General features: G+C 38.2%; 1 protein-coding gene across 1 annotated transcript in view; it reads left to right on the top strand.

Moving 5' to 3' along the window:
- Window positions 1–2,544: 2,544 nt before the first annotated feature.
- The window catches only part of fancc (FA complementation group C), a gene marked incomplete at its 5' end in the record, with an annotated part of 25,354 nt that continues 9,655 nt past the window's right edge, over window positions 2,545–18,243 (top strand). Inside the window, 7 exon segments of the mRNA XM_035658702.1 lie at window positions 2,545–2,775; window positions 7,777–7,864; window positions 7,962–8,056; window positions 13,691–13,798; window positions 13,886–13,950; window positions 14,470–14,634; window positions 14,776–14,932. Of these exon segments, the coding sequence (XP_035514595.1) occupies window positions 2,578–2,775; window positions 7,777–7,864; window positions 7,962–8,056; window positions 13,691–13,798; window positions 13,886–13,950; window positions 14,470–14,634; window positions 14,776–14,932 (876 nt within the window).

Here is an 18,243-nt window from a genome sequence, read left to right as displayed (position 1 = left end):
AAACTAGAAATCGACTGATTGAGAAATTAATTGAAAGATGAGTCGATAATGAAAATAATCATTAGTTGCTACCTCAGTGATTATTATTATCACACTATTTTCTGACATTTTGTAGACTAAACCCTCAGCCACTTAATCAAGAAACAACAGTTTAACAAAATAATTGACACTGAAAATAATTAACCGTTGCAAGTAAAGTGTTGGGCCATTACAAGCTGCCAGAACAGCTCCTTTGCATATATTTCCCAACTCTCTGTAACTCTACTTGAGGAATTAAACACAATTCTTTATTACTTCATTTGGTGTTTTGATGTTGGTCAAGCGCACTGTCTAACATATTGATCCAAAATTTAAAATAGGTGAGGTGTGGTGACTAGGAAAGCCATAGCATATGATTCATGTCTGTATGAATGTATGTTCTGTATGAATGCATCTTTATTATTATTATTATTATTATTGTTATTATATTTCTCAACTCATCAGGTGTGTATTAGAGGGTGGTTACATGTAGACACGTGATACATGATACACTGTTAGAGAAAAATGATGAAGAAATATATAATTACATTACTCAAAACTGCTCCTTTTATGACTATTATTGAGACAAACATTCGTCTCATTTAATCCAGGTGTTCTTAAATACCACATACTGAAGCATACTGAAGTAAATTTGTAGAAAGTGATGTTTAACTGATTTGATTATACAGAAATAATGTCAACAATCTCATAATTGGAACAGCAAACTCACCCTTACCCAAAGTCCACAAGCTTAGTTTAACAAATCTTCAAAGATAATATTTGACCAGTCACATCTCGTTCCTGCTCCAGAATGTGTTCAGCCAAACCAGAGCTGCTGTCGAGTGTGTGTACGTGCATGGACATATTTTTTTGCCTGTGTGACATGCATTTGAGCTAACCTTATGTAAGTACAGTATACATAACGCACGTGCCTTCATGTAACTATCGGTGTGTGATAGAGATTGTGGTTCAGACTGTCTGCTACTTAGTTATTAAGAAGGCTGCTCTTTTCCACCTCTGCTTTACTGAAAACTGAGCACCTAACACAAGTCAACAAGAGTCGTTTGTTCCTAATTTGGTTGAATTTTTTTCCTCTCCGAAAATGAGTATTTATATATTCACATCAGCGAGCCATAGGGGCTTTCCAGCAGAGATGATGGCAAGACATTAAACAAATTGTGTGCAACGAGGTGATCATAAAACACAACCCTGTGGTGTCTCACACAGACCTGTCATTATGGCAACAAACAACAAACACACACACACACCATTCTCAGGCTATATACAGACACAAAACACATCCTCACACACACCCCTGTGATCCGCCCCCCCACGTTTTTCTCTCCATCATCATAAAAGGTGAAGAATGTTCTGTTTATTTCTCAGTAGGCCTTCATGAGTATGTGAGATGGCTCGGTTGCCTGCAGCTTAAAAGTTTGATTGTTGTAATAAGAGTCTAACATAACCAGATTAACACACCATGCTTAGATTTATTTTCCAGTTATTATTACTTCCAATTATTATTGTATTATTCACTTCTGCTCTAATAGAAAATGGGGGCTGATGTGGCCACACATGCAAATTATAAAGTAGAGCCAAACGGTTACATTTGCATGCTGATATTATTGGCTGACGTTGTTTATCCTGATATGTATCTGTATATATTTTGGCAGATACGCTCATGCAGAACAGTTTTACAGGGTGTATTGTTGTAAAGATTGCTTTAGTTTTAATACTTATTTACACATAACATGAATGTAGGTTTTGTGTTTTTATTTATTGTTATAATATACTTTATAGTAAATGCAGATTCAACATTTGGGTGTTGACCGATGACTTTATCTCATGAAAAAGTCACAAAAACCTTACCAACTTTATGCCTACAATTCATTATTATTAGTTTTGTTGTTATTGTCATTATATATTTGATTTAGTTAGTAGATGATGACCTTATTACATAGACTGCACTTGCTGTGTGAAATAGTGCTTCTAGTCTTTTTTCCCTTGAGGTTAAAGGTGCCCTGTGGAGTTTTTTTTTTGTAAACAAAGTTTGCCAAAACGCAGTGTGTGTATCCAACATGTCTAACAAACATGTTGAATGTATTTTCTTCCTCCTTAAACATTTGCAAAGCTGATTTTGGGAAATATATTTTAAATCCGGCTTTGTTTACACCCGTTGGTGCATTGCTGCTTTTTGGTTTATTTGTTACCGCTGGCAACTGTTGATTAGTGGAATAATGCAAAATTGGTGAGAGGAATGTGGATCTCATCGCCGAAATGCTCGCAAACATTGGTAGATAGCGCTCTTAGGGTCCAACTCTGATATAAAAACCTTGAATTTATTCTAAACATGTAGGGATGCTGATATTGTATATTGAAATATTTCGAAGTAAAGATCGTAATGTAAAAAACATTGACTAATAGCCACAAAGTAAAGATGATGAAGGACAGACGATACGTTATTTGTGTTTTTGTGTGTAATCCTTGATCCTGATTATGGTCTTGTTCTTTGCCTCACTTAAGATGCAAAAAAGTACATTCCCCTAAACAAGCAGCAAGATGTCTCAACTGCAGCCACTAATCCAGCTCCAACAAACAGCAGAGTCCCTGATGAACATCCAGGAGATGCAGTTCTGGCTGGAAAAAGCAGTGACTTGGGGCCAGGCTGACAGCCCAGACACTCAGAAAGACACCTGCCTGCACTTGAGCAGACTGAAGGATTTCCTCCAGCAACTCCTCACACACATCAACAACATGGTGAGTTATTGTGAGAGGTTGTGCTTGCTTTCTTGTGTTTACTTTGTCACAATGCAAGGGAAACTGTGAGATGTATATTTTTGACAGATTTGGATGGTCATGGTTCTACGCTTTATTTCCCAGATGCCTGTTAAGTCTAATAAAAATGGTCTGCATCCACTAAGAGGCCTGTTTTACAGGCTTGACAGTTAATCAGTTCGGCTCAATAGCCAAACAGCCATCTGATTAATGAAGTTAATTCAAACACCAGCATGTCTAGTATACACAAACACAAACATGCACACGCTCACTCTTTGTCCAAGCCAGGGCATGAACAGTAAGCCCAGCGTCTGCTAACAGAGGCTGCTCTGTGCTGTGCAGTGGCTGTGTATGTCTGGCTGGCAGAGCTGCAATGTTGAGTTAGTCAGGTAATAGCCGCATAGGGACCTCCAGCGTTAACCTAATGTATCCCTATATCAGGTCCAGCAAATTTGGGAAGGGGGCTGAGGACAGGAGGGGTGCAGGACTGTGAGATTACAGTGTTACTACGACCTTGCCTCCTCATTCCAGCTTTTCGCCTTAGCACTTTCTGGCTTGCTGCTTTTTGTAACCAATTTTCTCTTTCACATATACTCTTTTTCTCACATAAGTCTTTCAGTCATGGTGCTCTTGCAGGTTTTAATTTGTTATTCTCTACAGTCCACTGTAACACCCTGGTGATGGTTAGAATCGGTCTCTGTGTCTGTCTGTTTTACTTTCTACTTTCTTTCTACTTCGGCAACTAGCCATATATTTTTATAGATGAAGCATTGACTGGCTATTATTTGTATCTGTCTGTCTCCTTCTCTGTTTGTCTGCATTATTCTGGGTATATGTCATGCAGAGGTGTCAGCGTGTGTAGGATGATGGAGCGGATACAAAGAAAGAGAAAAGAATGGTATAGCTTAATTGGGTTGAAATCCTTTTTACTAGCAGTTGGTTCATAAAAGACCAGCTGAGGATACCCTACTTCTTGGCAGCATTTTGTATCCTTTGAGGACTTAACAACTTTCCTGTGCCTTTTGCCCAAAGATGAGAAATACTCCTAGTTATTAATCATTTCCAGGTTTTCACTTGGCTAGAAAAGTGGAGGAAGTTTCCTGTCTTAAATACAATATTGTGGAAATGCACTTATTTGCTTTTTTGCTGGCACTCGATACCACTCTTATATCTGTCCATTAAGGATAGACAGATTGTCGGCCTGGCTAATATTCAGCTTTTTTCAGATTGTCTTAATGGTAATTTTGTTTTTATTTTGTTGATAAAATAAATCAATTTAAAAACGCCTACTTTGGCTCTGTTGCATCCGCCTGTCTCTGTCCAGTCACTGTTGTCTCGCTCAATGTCCCGACCACAGCACTGTCTGATTGGTTACATATGAGTAATTTCCAATCAACACTCAAGGCTGCTGTGCCACAAACAGGGAAATACAAATACTCAAGTAAAAAATTTAACTTAAGTAGTACTTAAGTAAATGTATTTAGGTACACTCCACCACTTTATTCTAAACTTTGATTCTAAGATTTTCATTTTTACTACAAATATAGGTTCCAAATGTTTGTTATCGGTTTCATTCATTCCTTATAAACGGTAATTGTATCAGCCCTGAAAGAAACATATCAGGTGATCCATTCTATGAAGCTGGATACAACAACCAGTTAGCCTAAGTTAACATAAAGACTTATGAACAGAAGGAAACAAGTGACCTGGGTTTGTCTGAAGGTAACAAAATTCACCTAGCAGCACATCTACAGCTCACTAATTAACATGTTATATCTCCCTTGTTGAATCTGCTCGAAAAGTATAAAAAGGACAGTTGAGAGACAAAGACAAATGAGGTATGACTTGGAAATCTGTCAGATGTAGAGGTGCTGGTAGGTAGATTTGGACAGAGCCAGGCTAAGCTTAGCTAACTAAGCTGGTTCCAGCTTCATATTGAACAGATATAAGTGTGGTAACTCTATAGGCAAAAATGAAAATAAGCAAATTTTTCAAAATGATGAACCGTTCTTTTAAAGAGTGTTTGGAAGTGTGCATGCATATTTGCCATGTTGTTGTACACCTATAGTCACCATAGTAGTCCACAATTTTTTATTTTTATTTTTTTTAACCATGGTTACAATACCACTGCTGCAGTTTTACACCACTCCTCAAAAGAACTGATCGGAAAATGCTGCTGCCCAAAGTAAGATGGATGCAGGGTGTGGGGAACTCGACAATACACTCTGGTTTATATTTATGTGCTCACCATAGTAACTTTGCTATTTAATGTCAGGGCTACTCTGATTGTGGTTCAGTGATGTCGGGGACAGAAGTGTTTCCTCACTGTTTTTTTTCATCGTCTATAAACTTGTCCCATTTGCCTCCCTGGCTTAGTACATAATCAGTCACTTCTGTCTGAGATGTCTGTCCCTAATCAAGACAAGATACATAGTCTCAAAGCCCGTTTATAATTAGGGACAATGTTGACAAGGCTTTGATGGTGATTTGGCCCTGAAAGTCGGTGATAATTACTTACTGTTGCTATTGTTCATTCTTATGGGCATTCCTGCAGTCACAAAGCATTAGTAAAGTTCTTATTGTAAATGAACATTCCTTTTTAGTTGCATCAACAACACACAAATGCACATGTATACTCACACACAACATTTACCATGTGTTGTTGGATTGATAGGAAGGTTGAGTGTGAGGGCTGTGTTCCAGACGGCATTGGTGGTATTGCGGGGGCATAGTGGGGGCATTTAGAGAAACTCTACTTGGCCTATTACCATTCTGCTTCCCATTAATGGTGATCTCATCCACTTAAGTGAATCAAGTTAGTCTCCTTGTCTGTCTGATGCTCTTTTTGAACATATAGGCCAAAAGTTACCTTACCGTCTTCCTTTTATCCAGTGCTACATTGAGGCTCTCTAATTATTTCTGATTAAAGGTGTACGAAGCAGGATTGATGCATATTGGCATAGCAACAACCAAGTTTTACCTTGTTTCTTCTTTCCTGTTTCCTAATCCTCTTTTACATAGAAATCTATTTAAAAGGTACAAATATTTTTCTCTTAAAAGTCAGTGTTTTTTTGCATAAGACACAGTGGAAAATATTTATAACATTTAGGAGGAATATAATATTCATGGGTATGTTTTCATTAGTGTATAATCAGGGATGGAGACCACCATGTTTTTACAGTAGCCCAGAACAGACACATCAAACACTGGCTCTGGAAAGGACCGTTTGCCTTATTCACAGCCACCTTAATTTTCTCCCTTGTTCTTGGAAAGATAGGGTGATGCGAGTGAGTTGCAATCTGCAACTATACCACTACATGTCTAGACTAAATCCTACACACTGGACCTTGTTACAAAATACTTTACATAAAGAAATAAAAACAGACATGGTGGTTAAAATTATGATAAAGCCAAAGAACATGAGAAAATCTTGAGCAAAAAGACAAGGACAGGGAAATGTTTTGAAGCCCACCAGAAAACCTATGAGTTATGAGTTATGAATGACCTATTATTTTAAATCCATGTTTTTCATATCAGAACCTGACCGCCAAACACCACAACTTCCACTGTGTGTACACGGCAGTGAAGTAAGCCGAATCATCTTTGGTTGAGCAACAGCACACTGCTTCAATTACAACTGGCTTATGTCATATTTCTTTGTGTGGGCTTCTCCAGCATCAAAGCTGTTCTTTACAGTTTAATTATCTCAGAGGTGAAATGTATGATATAGTCTGTTAATATGGGATTAATACTAAGTAATACTGTAAATGCCCCCTAACGTGATTCATGCACACGTGTGCAGACATGCTTGTAAATTTTAAGTAATACGTCACCTCTTTGATCTGCTTTCTGTAGGTTCCACTGCAGTCATCATTTTGTAAAACACAATGTGTTCTGTGTTGATGCATTAACCCCAGAAAGGTAATGAGATAGATTGAGACCATGGAACAAAATATGGTGTTTTTACAGTTATCCTGATTAATCATTTATTTTGAAAAGCATTTGTCTTAACAAATAATGGCATGTCATTTTCTGACAAATATGCTGTTTTTTTGTTTTATCGTAGTAAACTAGAACGAACAAATGAGTGTGTTTCCGTTCTGCTGGACTTCCCAACACATTTTAATAATCACCTTGTGTTTGGTTCTGGTTTTAAATAAATAAGCTCCATTCTTTTTTTTCCACATGCACTACATCCTTCTTTGTCTTGTTTTCCATTAATTTAAGCCCTGACATATTATTGGAATCTTTCCAAACCTTAAGTCTAAAATTTTCCAAATGAAGGTCATCTGGGAAAATCTAATATTTTAAAAAATAAAAAGTATTGCAAGTCAGGATTAGAGGTTATTCGGGTTTTTAAATGCAAAGCCTGCCCTAGCCTGAAACCTTCTGGATGTTTTAATTGGCTGTGAGGTGAAATAAATCACATGGTGTGTTGTTTTGAGCTGGATAAACAAGCACAGACACACACATACTTAAAACCTGACAGGTATAGCACCCTCAGCCAGAGCCCTGTTCTGCACTGTGTATCTCTCACTATTGACACTATGGTGGGAACTGTGACATGACCAAAACACAGGAAGCAAAGGTGATGCATGAGTAATGTACTGTGCACCTGTGGATGCGCATGCTATACAACCCCATATCCACAGTCATCAATTACACTTGGGATTGTTTTTCTAATGTTTGGCACAAGGTTACTTTGTTAAAAAGATGAAACAGGTGAGGAGGTGTAATCATCTATAATACAGTAAGACCATGAGAAATGTTATTTTTTGGATTATTTCCACTTCCGTCATGTTCGTCTGATTATGTGCCAAATAGAAAAAAAACAACAACATAAAAACACATTACTGTATGCACCCTCCACTCAGAACTAACACACTTAAGTTATTAGTCCAGGCTAGCAGGATCCAAAATGAAAAAATGTACACTATTAAATCAATTTCTCCTGTCTGTGGCTGTCCCTGTTCTGTCCTTAAGAGCTCCACAACAGAAACCATGAAGAGGCTGCCCTTCTTAGGCCAGTTTCTTGGCAGACTGTGCTGGAACCCTTATGTCACTGCTGATGGTGAGTGCATCTTCTGAAAAACCTAATGGGGAATAGAAATCTACCATCCCTATAGAGACCTATGAACTAGTGATTTCTGGTGTCTTGTTGTCTGCAGCTACAAGCAGAAGGTTGTTGTTCCAGTGTCTGTGGGGACTGTACTCGGAGAATCCAGGCAATGCTGTGGAAAGAAAAGCCAACCAGTGGATACGGGTATGGACTCAACTTACACTGTTTTTGTCAGTAGAGAACTTAGCCTAAGGTAAATTAGGTATACTTATAATACTGTTATTTTTTATATATGAGTAAGGGGTAAGGTTTAAGAAAAGTTACCCGTGATTGCATGCCACCTTCAATCTTCAATCTTTGTGATTCACACCATTTTTATGTGTGCAGTTACTGTGCATTTTCTGAACTGCATTTATGTTATCTCAGCAATTTGGGTTGAAACTAAAATTCAGGGGAAGATCAATGTAGAAATAGGTCTATAGGGCCCTGGTTTCCTTGGTCTTAAGGTGCTGACCACAGTTGCTTGTCATTCCATATCTCCATCTACTCTTATTCTGTCATCTCTTTGTTGAAATATCTCTAATACAAGTATAAAATTTCCCAAAATTAAAAAAAACAAAAAAACAATTCGCCTGAGCATCATTTAAAATACTTTGATGCCAGACCTGATATAATACCTCAGTTTTGGTACATGATAAATGTTTTGTTACCTCACGCTGAAGAACACCTTTTTATAATAAGCCAAATGTTAACTTTTCTTAAATAAAATACTATTATTATATATTATTACAAATAAAATAATTTTATCAATCAGGAAATATCTAATCAAAGCATAAGTAAACACAACTATGAATCTGACGATACTTGGTACTAGAGACACATTTTGGTTAGTACCAAGAAAGCATTGGAGCTTGAGACCCAGCCTTAGATACAGTAGGAGGTACAGTAAGGGTTTATTAGTTTTGGGTAAAGTTGGGCAACAACAGTCTGGTGAAAGAAAGAACTTTCCTAATATTATAAGCTAGACATACGCATGCTTGTTTGTATCGTAATTGTTAATTGATTATTTCTGACAATGGCAGTTTACTCACTAAGCTTACCTGATATAGAAACATAGTAAATTATGATGCCACATAAAGGCTGTGGTTTCATTGGTCATATGGGCCCAAGTGGGTGGTACACAGCAAATATCTCATAACTGAGAGAAGCTGGAAAAGGTGGAGACAAAAACTCAGAAGTATTTAAAATATTCAGTAAGAAATTAAGCTGTTGTTCCACCCATTCGGAACATTATTTATTTCTCTTCCTATCGTCCATCATATGCCTTTTCTCATCATTTACATGCTGGATCTGTTTGCTGTTTATGTCCTGATTAGTTCTTGATGCTCATCTCCTCAACAAATACTCCTAAAATGTCTTTGACTGACTTTGCGCTGCTGAAGAGATTTTCTGTCTAATTTACTTTTAATAGGAGTTCTCTTGCCAACCCTCTGTGTCTCCTCTCCAATGGGACATGGATGATGAATGGTGGAGATTGGGTCTCTGTTAGCCTGAGCCTTTTGTGCCCAAAACTGTAAAACATATTTTGAAGGCAAATTAAAATTGACTGTTTCACTGCCTCTTGTCACTAGAGAAGGATCAGCCTTTATATTATGGTTAGTTGATCTTGCTCACTGTGTGTTTTCAAGGCACACACACAAAGGAGGGAAAGAGAACAGAGGGAAGAAAAGATTCTACAATTTTCAACTTTGAGAGGGTTCACACAGATGGCTTATGATAAACAATGTTGAACCTTCACATTTTTGCCAGATTAACTGTGTGTTTGTATTCTTTTGATTAATTTCTCATCTAATAAAACATCTTGCTAATTAAAACAGTGCCTTGAAAGTAAACCTTGAATTTGCCAGATGGTCTTTGACCCATAAGAGGGGAAGCGGAGTACATGTGTGCGTGGTTGAGTTTGTGTCTACAGTATGGCTGTGTGTTTTTGTACGGGTATATCTGCATATATGCATGTGTGTGTGAAGGTGTATAGATTTTTCAGAATTAAAGACTACATTAAAGAAAAGGGATCTATCATGGCTTTTATGTTGGTGTACCTTCAGTCCTTTTGTAAATGACTTTATCTCTGCATGTAAAGCCATTTTTACCTTCCTAATTTCTGCTGGAAGGGGACGATCGTGGTTGGTTTGATTTGGTTAAAATGAGGCACAGTTGCAATTAAGGTTTGGTGAGAAAATAAACTTTGATAAGATTATAAACATTTGTTACGTTCATTACTTTCTCAAATAGTGGAAAACCATTCTTATTGTGAAATAACTGAGATAAAAGTTACTTTTCTGATGACTCTCACTTAAACAACAATTGCATTTATCCTTTACATTTAAATAGTTTAGTTTAAACTGTATTTTTTATCATTGTGTACAAGTAGTTAATTGTAGCTGATACTTTATGTACAGCACTGAAGGGTTCACTGGGTCCACTCGTACTAAAATTGCATGCAAAGTGTCCAAATAGCACAAGTATAATAAACTCATAACTAACTCTGCAGCTTCTCCTCATTCTCCTTCTCCTCCAAAGAAGCTTCCACTCCCCACAAATGACAGGAATGGCGGGAAGCACAAAAAAACCTATTCACCGCAGCTCTTCCCGCCTTGGGGAGCAGGGCAGATGTATGGTTTTAGGCCAGAGATGGTCTGTCTTTGTGTCTCTCCCTGTGTCTGTGTTGTGTTGTGTTGTGTTGTGTTGGACTCCCGGTTCTGGAATGCAGAATACAGCCTGTTTTCTGTTAGCCCTGTCTGATCTTGCTCCCCAACATTGTTTTCTTGCTGCCTCCATAATAGACTGAGGGTCTGGTGCTAAGTGGCACCTAAATAATGTGTTTGTGTATGTTTCTGCATGTGCTTGCATATGTTTGAGTATTTGTGCAAAAACACATGTTTTACTGCTACTGTATATACTGTTAGTAGCCACATGTATTTTTCTCTTTAAATTATGTTAGAGTAGGGAGTATTTTGCTTTTTATCCCTCATGTCTTCCCTTCACCCCTCCCTGTCTGCCTCTCCTCTACACATCTGAGCGTTCTCACTGGGTTTGATGAATGCTGGGTACAGCCACATAGCTGCAGGCTATGTCAGATAGTCATTAGCTCAATCGGTCTGTTTTTCTACATCCTGTGCTAGCAGGGGGACCACACAGTGTTGCAGTAACATGGCGTGATGTTTGAGGAGATGACAGATAAGTAAAGCATGAGAGTGTAATATTAGAGGGCCGGAGGATGGACGGTTTGATAGCTTAATCTTTGACGTGTATCTTTACTGACTCAAACAGGGTGAACCACAGGTAGCCCCTGGAGCCACTGTGGAAGCTTTATAGTTTGAAAACATATTTTGGACTCTTTGCTCACATTGCCAGCAATGCAGTGTTTTAAGTTGGAGATGAAAGTTTCTTTGTGATCTTTGTCTTTCTGTTTCCTCTTGGGTGGCGCCTCTCTTTCAGGGCATATGACTCACTGAAATTACTATTTGTATTACTTTCTTTTCATTTTACCCTTTAATTTAAATCACTAGTTTTCCATTTTGGCTTATTTCTCATCTTATTTTTTTTTGTCCATACACAAACCAAAATATAAATATGACCATTTGTGGTTTTACAGGAGGTAACTGTGTCTTGGCTACCAACAATAACTTATAACTTATAACATCTTGTATTCATTGTGAGTAGATAATGCACAGATAATGTGTGGATGGATACAACTTTATTTTCTTTATGAAAAACACTATGAAACCCTACATTTTGATTTCTTTTTATCTATGAATTAAACAAATACAATACAATGCGCTAATTAGTGAGCTTTAGAGGTACTAGTATATCTATTTTTTAACGTCTTTAACAAAGCCAGGCTAGTTCTGTCCCCCTGCTTCCACTTTTTATGCTAATCTAAGCTAATTGAACTCTTCCCTACTTAACACACAGACATGAGAGTGGAATCGACCTTCTCATCTAACTCTTGACAAGAAAGCCAGTAAGCCTACAAGTCTTATTTTAAAGCACAACTTATGAACCAATTATTATATTTTTTTTATTATATTAACACACACCATCAGTACAACAGGTTTGAGCACAATTGCTTATATAACTTTATTATTTTGCCTGATCATCCAGACTTTTCTGTCTGCTCTTTCCCTCATTTCATCTTCCCTCTTTTTGTCTCTGCTGTTTTGACCATCTGAGGCTATACTTGAGTCTTTCATTGGTTTTGGGAGAATTCAATCATGGCTTAGTAATTGTTAACAGGCACCCGTCAAACCCAACCCAAGTCTTTGCCTTGTGCATTTTTCTACATCCTCTGTTTTAATTTTAGATTTATAGAGGGATAATTTCTATGGCAGCAGCATGTCCAAGCCCCCAAAGCCAGCTCGGTTGCTGTTTTTCTGTGAGAGAAGGATGACTTTTGACCTAAAGTATTCGCCATCCATCTATCCATTTGCCCTTCATCCCATTCCTCTGGTGACCACACCCTTTTTCCCCTGCTCCAAACGCAGCCATCACAGTGCGTTCCAGTCTCTCTCTGCCAATCCTTTCTAACCAGCCTTCCTTCCCTCTCTTATCCCCCAGCCCCACTGTGCCTCCTTACCAAGGGTGGGATAAGTGTGATTGGTTTTGTATGCACTCAGTGTGCAGGGTTTGAGGGTGCTCAGATGGTAGTGATTGGGGTTGTTTTGTAAGACTATGTGGAGGGTAAGCATCTTAGCGTGCTGTAGGGCTTGGCCAAAGAAACCACACAGCCAACCAACAGCACTGCAGCGCTCCTCTGCCTGGGAGTTAGGTTTTTCTCCTTTACTTGTTTTTTTTTAATTTTTTTTATTTTTTTTTTACATATTGTGCCTCTCTCAATCTCTTTCTCTTCTCGTCTCTTGTTGAGCTCCTTTTATCTGCAGTTTGAAAGGGATTTGTACTTTTTCAGTCTACTCTTAGTGGTGTGGATGTTCCTTTGCTTTTGGTTCACTGGAGTTGTAAAAACAGATGTGTGTTGAAGATGTGAGGCCTTGGCTGTTTCTGTTGGATCACACTTTCCAACTTTTACCAGTGAGTCAACTTATTGTGGTCAAATAGAGAGGACTAAATCAATCCCTAATTCAGAGTAATAGGTCTTTGGGTTTTCATCACACTTCTGAGTAAATACCGAACAGATTTCTTGCCAAACATTCAGTTTATTAATCATTCGACCACTGAATGCTGTGTGGCATGTTTTTTTTTATTGTTAAGAATCTTGACATTGAACATGAAATAAGTTTCTCAACCTTTTTTTTGTTGCTTTCAAATGATCTCAGAAAAATGCCCTCAGTAACACTTTTTATAGCAGAAAATGACATGCAAAAGAAAGTTGAACAAAATTGACATGCAAAAGATTTGTGAACCACTCTTGTGACATTATAAGAGTCTAATGTTCCATCTCTTTGTTCCTTCATTATGTCTTGCTTTTTTCACAGACGAGAATCAGCTGAGTTTATTAGTCTAGTTTTATCAGTGTATGATGAGGCCCCTTCTGAAAAATGCTTGTAAAACACAGAGGCCCTCTGTAACAAAGAATGTTCATTTCTGAAGTTGCTCATATGCCGTCCATACATTCTCACTTACTGGAATGCCTTTTCTTCACTCATGTGGTTCAAATGATGTGACGCCAACAGAGTCATCCTATATTCCAGTAACTAATTAGCTTTGATGTAATGGATCTTGGGGTTTGGGCAGATTGTATTAAAGTCTTGTCCACTGTTATAGATATGCACATAAAGTGCCAATAATCTGCTGCACATTGTTTTGCCTGCCCTTCCACAGAAAGTGTTTTGTCAGCTTGCTACAGAAGAAGACGATGCTGCAGCGCAGGCATTAATGAAGCATATGGGTGTACCACCTGAAGAGTACCATCTCAAAGTCCTTAGAAAGGTATTGGCAGCATTGATACATATTGTATGTGGGTATGTCCACATATATGCAATTTAGGGTTAAGTTGTGCTCTTTACTACATTTCAGATGGTGGCACTGATGCAGGAAAACATTGGGAAGAGTTGCAGTTCTATCTGCAACATAAATCAGAGGTACAGCACAGTAGAAACTAGCGCTGCAACTAGTGATTATATTCATAACTGATTAATATGCTGATTATTTTATTGATTAATTGTTTGGTCTAGGAAATGACGAAAGAATGGGGGGATAAAACAACAGAGTTTCCCAAAGTGATGGCTTCATATGTCTTGTTTTGGTGTAACAATGGACCAAAACCCCAAAAATGTAAAATGCTATCCAAGAGAGAAAACAAGCAAGAATCAATAAAAAAAATTGTGGGAAAATACCCAAAAAATCAATGATAATTGAATAATTGTTACAGCTGTTGCAGAAACTAATTTCCACAATAGAGCAGGTTTTCCCCACCAACATTATAGTTAACATACAGAGTGGTACATAATGTTGTCAGCATACAAATATTAAGTCAATTTAAATCTTTTTAAAAATACACAAATAACACATTTTGCTGGAAAAGGACAATACACATGTCTTGAGGGTGAGTGATAAGAAGTTCCAGATAGTACAGATTTTGTCTGTATGACTCTTTGCAGGTGTTCATGTGACCGTATTAAGGCCACATCAGAGACTTGTGTTCCCCTGATCACCTGTCCTGAGGCTGCTCCTCTTATTGGTGTACTGCTGCAGCAGCCGGTGACTTGTGTCAGGGCAGCACTTAGTGAGGACTTCCTTGATGCTCTGAGCTCTGCCTACTCCAGGTAGGGAAATACCTAGTGTTCCTGTTAGGCTGTAACATATGTTTTCAGAAAGGTTTTCTATCATTATTATGTCGAAACATACATTCGCCTTGAGTATTTCAGATGTGATGTGATGTGATAATTTTTTTTTTTTGTTTACAGCCAATGCTTGTCATTGGAGGAGCAAGCAGTAGTCTCTCTGTGGTATCACAAACTGTCCAGCCTGGAGGAAGCAGTGCTCAGTCTACTGGAGTGTGTTCTCGCAAACACAGGGTCAATGCCACAGAAGCTAGAACAGCAACTGGCACAGTCGCTGCTGGTGGGTATTTTATTGATATGAAGAAACAGATAATGTGTAGATGTATTTCTGTGATTAGATTTGCTGGAAATGTGTTCTGTCCATGTTTAACCATCAGCTGAGCACTGAATTTATCCCAAGTATATAACTATTTTAAAGTTTTGTTAAGGGCTGAAACTAACACCTATTTTCGTCAATTAATTTGCAGATTTCCTCCATTAATTGTCTAGTCTATGTGAAGAAATTGTGAAAAAAATGGCACAATTCCTCATAGCCCAAGTTAACATTTTTGAGTTGCTTGTTTTGTCCAACTAGCGGTTCAAAGCTGAAAGATATTTAGTTTACAATGATAAAAAATAAGAAAATTAAATTAATCACTTATCAAAAGATAATATAAATTTTCTGTTGATCGACTATTCAATTATTGGACTGATCATTTCAGCTCTAGTTTACTTTATAGGTGAAATGTCTGGTTTTGTTTTAAACTTTTTTTTTTTTTGCAAGTGATGTCTAGGCAAGTGCACAGTAAAACACATGGTTTAAATCTCATATTTTACCTCATTTACCTCCATGAACAACTATTTTGGCAGCATCAATATGGGAAAGAAATAGTCCATTACAGCCAAGCCAAAGTATACTGTACTGTATTTTGAGGGCTGACATGTGAGCAGATCGTAAGAGCTCATCTAAAGTGTATGGAAAAACACAAAAACATCCACTTATGAGTAACTAATGATTGGCTGGTTTTACCTTCACAGTTGTAGAGTTGTATTGTGGCATTTGACTGCTGCATGAATTGGCAGCATTTAAGACTGTTGATAAATTGGTGACATATTGCTAAATGGGTTTGTTATGTACGTAGTGGGACTCATCTGCCCTGAATTATAGTCTCACATCAGAAATCACTGCACAGTCCATATGTGTTTAGCTTCACTTTGAACTGCTTTGTAAACTGTGAAACCAAACAGTTTGAATATAAGGCCTGCTCATTTTATTATGAGGTATGGAGTTGTAATGTTTTCATATGCATAGTTCTTGGAAGTGTTCCATTGCGTTTTTTGGTGGGTCTTTATTGACTGTTTTTGCCTGGCTAACTCACACCATTTGGCTTTGCTCTGCATGCATCTCACATCATTTGGCTAGCTCTGAACTGCATCTCACATCATTTGGCTTGTGCTACACAGCCTTTACTGTGCTGGGTAAGTAGTGAACTCTCTGTCACTTGAGTCCTTGGCCACTCTTCACTTCATATAACTTAAGATCATGCCCAGTTCAAAAGTCAGAAATGATTTTTGATTCATGGATTGTTATGACTAGTTATTGAAGATGATGTCGTCATTACTACAATGCAATCAGAAAATACCAGTAGCGATATGTCTTCTTTTTACCTCTTTTTTAGGCACAGTTTTTTATTTTATTCCACAGTAACTTGGACAAACATGGCAGACAAATTAGTTAGCCATTGTGAGAAGCAAGGATAACAATAAAAGAGTTAAACGTGTCACTGAAATCAGACAATTCAGACAACTGAAATTAGATGCAGCTGTGTAGCAGAATCTAGACATATCTTTAGAGTAATTGTTCACTAAGTAGGTATGACATAAGTGGAAGGGAGTAGATAAATCTATGTAGACATGTTTTCTACAAATTGTTTTGTGCCAAACGCAACGCAATACCTTGTGTGTACAGTTACGAATGGCATCCTATTTACTGAGGTTACTGATTGCATTGCCTTTGGTAGCTATAAATGTCAGCGGAACAAGAATTTACCTGCCTCATGTTAACTTAGGTGAAGTTTGTCAGTTGTGTCACTCGTGTTTTCCTAGAGTGATGGTCCACTTGAGCTGTGTACATAAGAGGCAAGCAATGCAAATTTAGGTTAGGAACTGTTCCTAAAAATTAAGATGGACTGGAACACACCGGTGAAGTAATATAAATTATAGGAATATGCCAGTTGATTGCTCATAATTCCATCATCTTGAGTTTATAGGAGCTACTATGTTGGAAAGAGGAGTTCTGTAAACAACTTATCTAACTCTGTGTGTGTGTGTGTGTGTGTGTGTTGTGAGAGAGACAGAAACAAACGTTGACTGTTAACTTCTTTGTCCCATCATGGATCTGTTTGTTTACTCTCATCCATCTCTGATTGACCTCTTTTTATCACCTTGCTAGTGCACACGCACATGTATGCATGCAAACCCCGACACACATATGCCTTCAGTCACTGCGCTTTGTTTATGATATTGCATCTGGTATAGCGTGTCTGTCGTGAAGAAAGCGGGAGACATACGTTTAGGTTTCACTTAGCCTTCAGGTTGTTTGGATGTCAGATGTGCGTTTCACACGTGTGTCTGTATATATGTAAGTCTCTGTCGGGATACGTGTGTGTGTGCAGGAGCAAAAAAAAACAGGCATCTGAGCCGACTGGCTTGTCTCTCTCCTCGCCTCCCCTTCACTCGCTTGTTTAAACTGCAATCAAAAATGGGAAACATGAAATTAGGCCCACATTCCTCATTTTGGCTTGTCCCAGCCCCCTGTGATCCAGTGAGAGACACAGGCCCAATAACAATAAACACTCACTTCCTGGGCCTTACTGCCAAAAACAGGATGTTTGTTGTGTGCTGTAATTGACTCTCCTTGAAGTGTTAGTAGTAAGGTATGGAGCAGGATGCTCAAAAAACCCATCTGTTTTCACTAGGGGGAACCATGACAGTTGGCCCACATGCATGCATGCAACCCACATACGCAGAATCACACTGACGTACATAAACAATATGCCATGGTAGTGCTGATGCCCATGCAAACAGTTACATGTAAAGCCTGTTTTGTTTGATTAATGCTGAGGACAAAACAGAAACAAACATGTCTAAACTAGTCAATACTAAGGTTGAAAATGCTTGATTTGTGTGCTGGAATGCTGTAATAACACCACATAGACACTGGATGGGGCTGTTCTTACTAAACTGTCATTGGTTTGTCACAATGAAGCAGGTTGCTGGTTATTGGTACACATTTGGCCGGTTTACTACATTTGTAACAAAAATTGCAGGCTTTGGTTTGGTTATTAGTAAATCAAATGAATAGAAAGTTGTCTCATTGATTCTGGCACTTATTTAATCTTTACTCCTGTATTACACAGTAGGATTAAAGCCTGTAAGGTGGACTTTATGTGCTCCCCCTATAGCTGTTTGTGTGTGTGTGTGCGCGTGTGCGTGCGTGCGTGCGTGCGTGTGTGTGTGTGTGCTCAGGTCAGTGCATGAACTCATATGGGTATTGGTGATGATATGGGCTGACTGGGATTGCGGGATGCCAGCAGGGGAATAATCAAAATA

The sequence above is a fragment of the Morone saxatilis genome, unplaced genomic scaffold, assembly GCF_004916995.1.
Source record: "Morone saxatilis isolate NCDOM2014 unplaced genomic scaffold, NCSU_SB_2.0 Contig16, whole genome shotgun sequence".
Lineage (NCBI taxonomy): Eukaryota > Metazoa > Chordata > Actinopteri > Moronidae > Morone > Morone saxatilis.
This window is presented reverse-complemented; position numbering and strand designations above follow the sequence as displayed.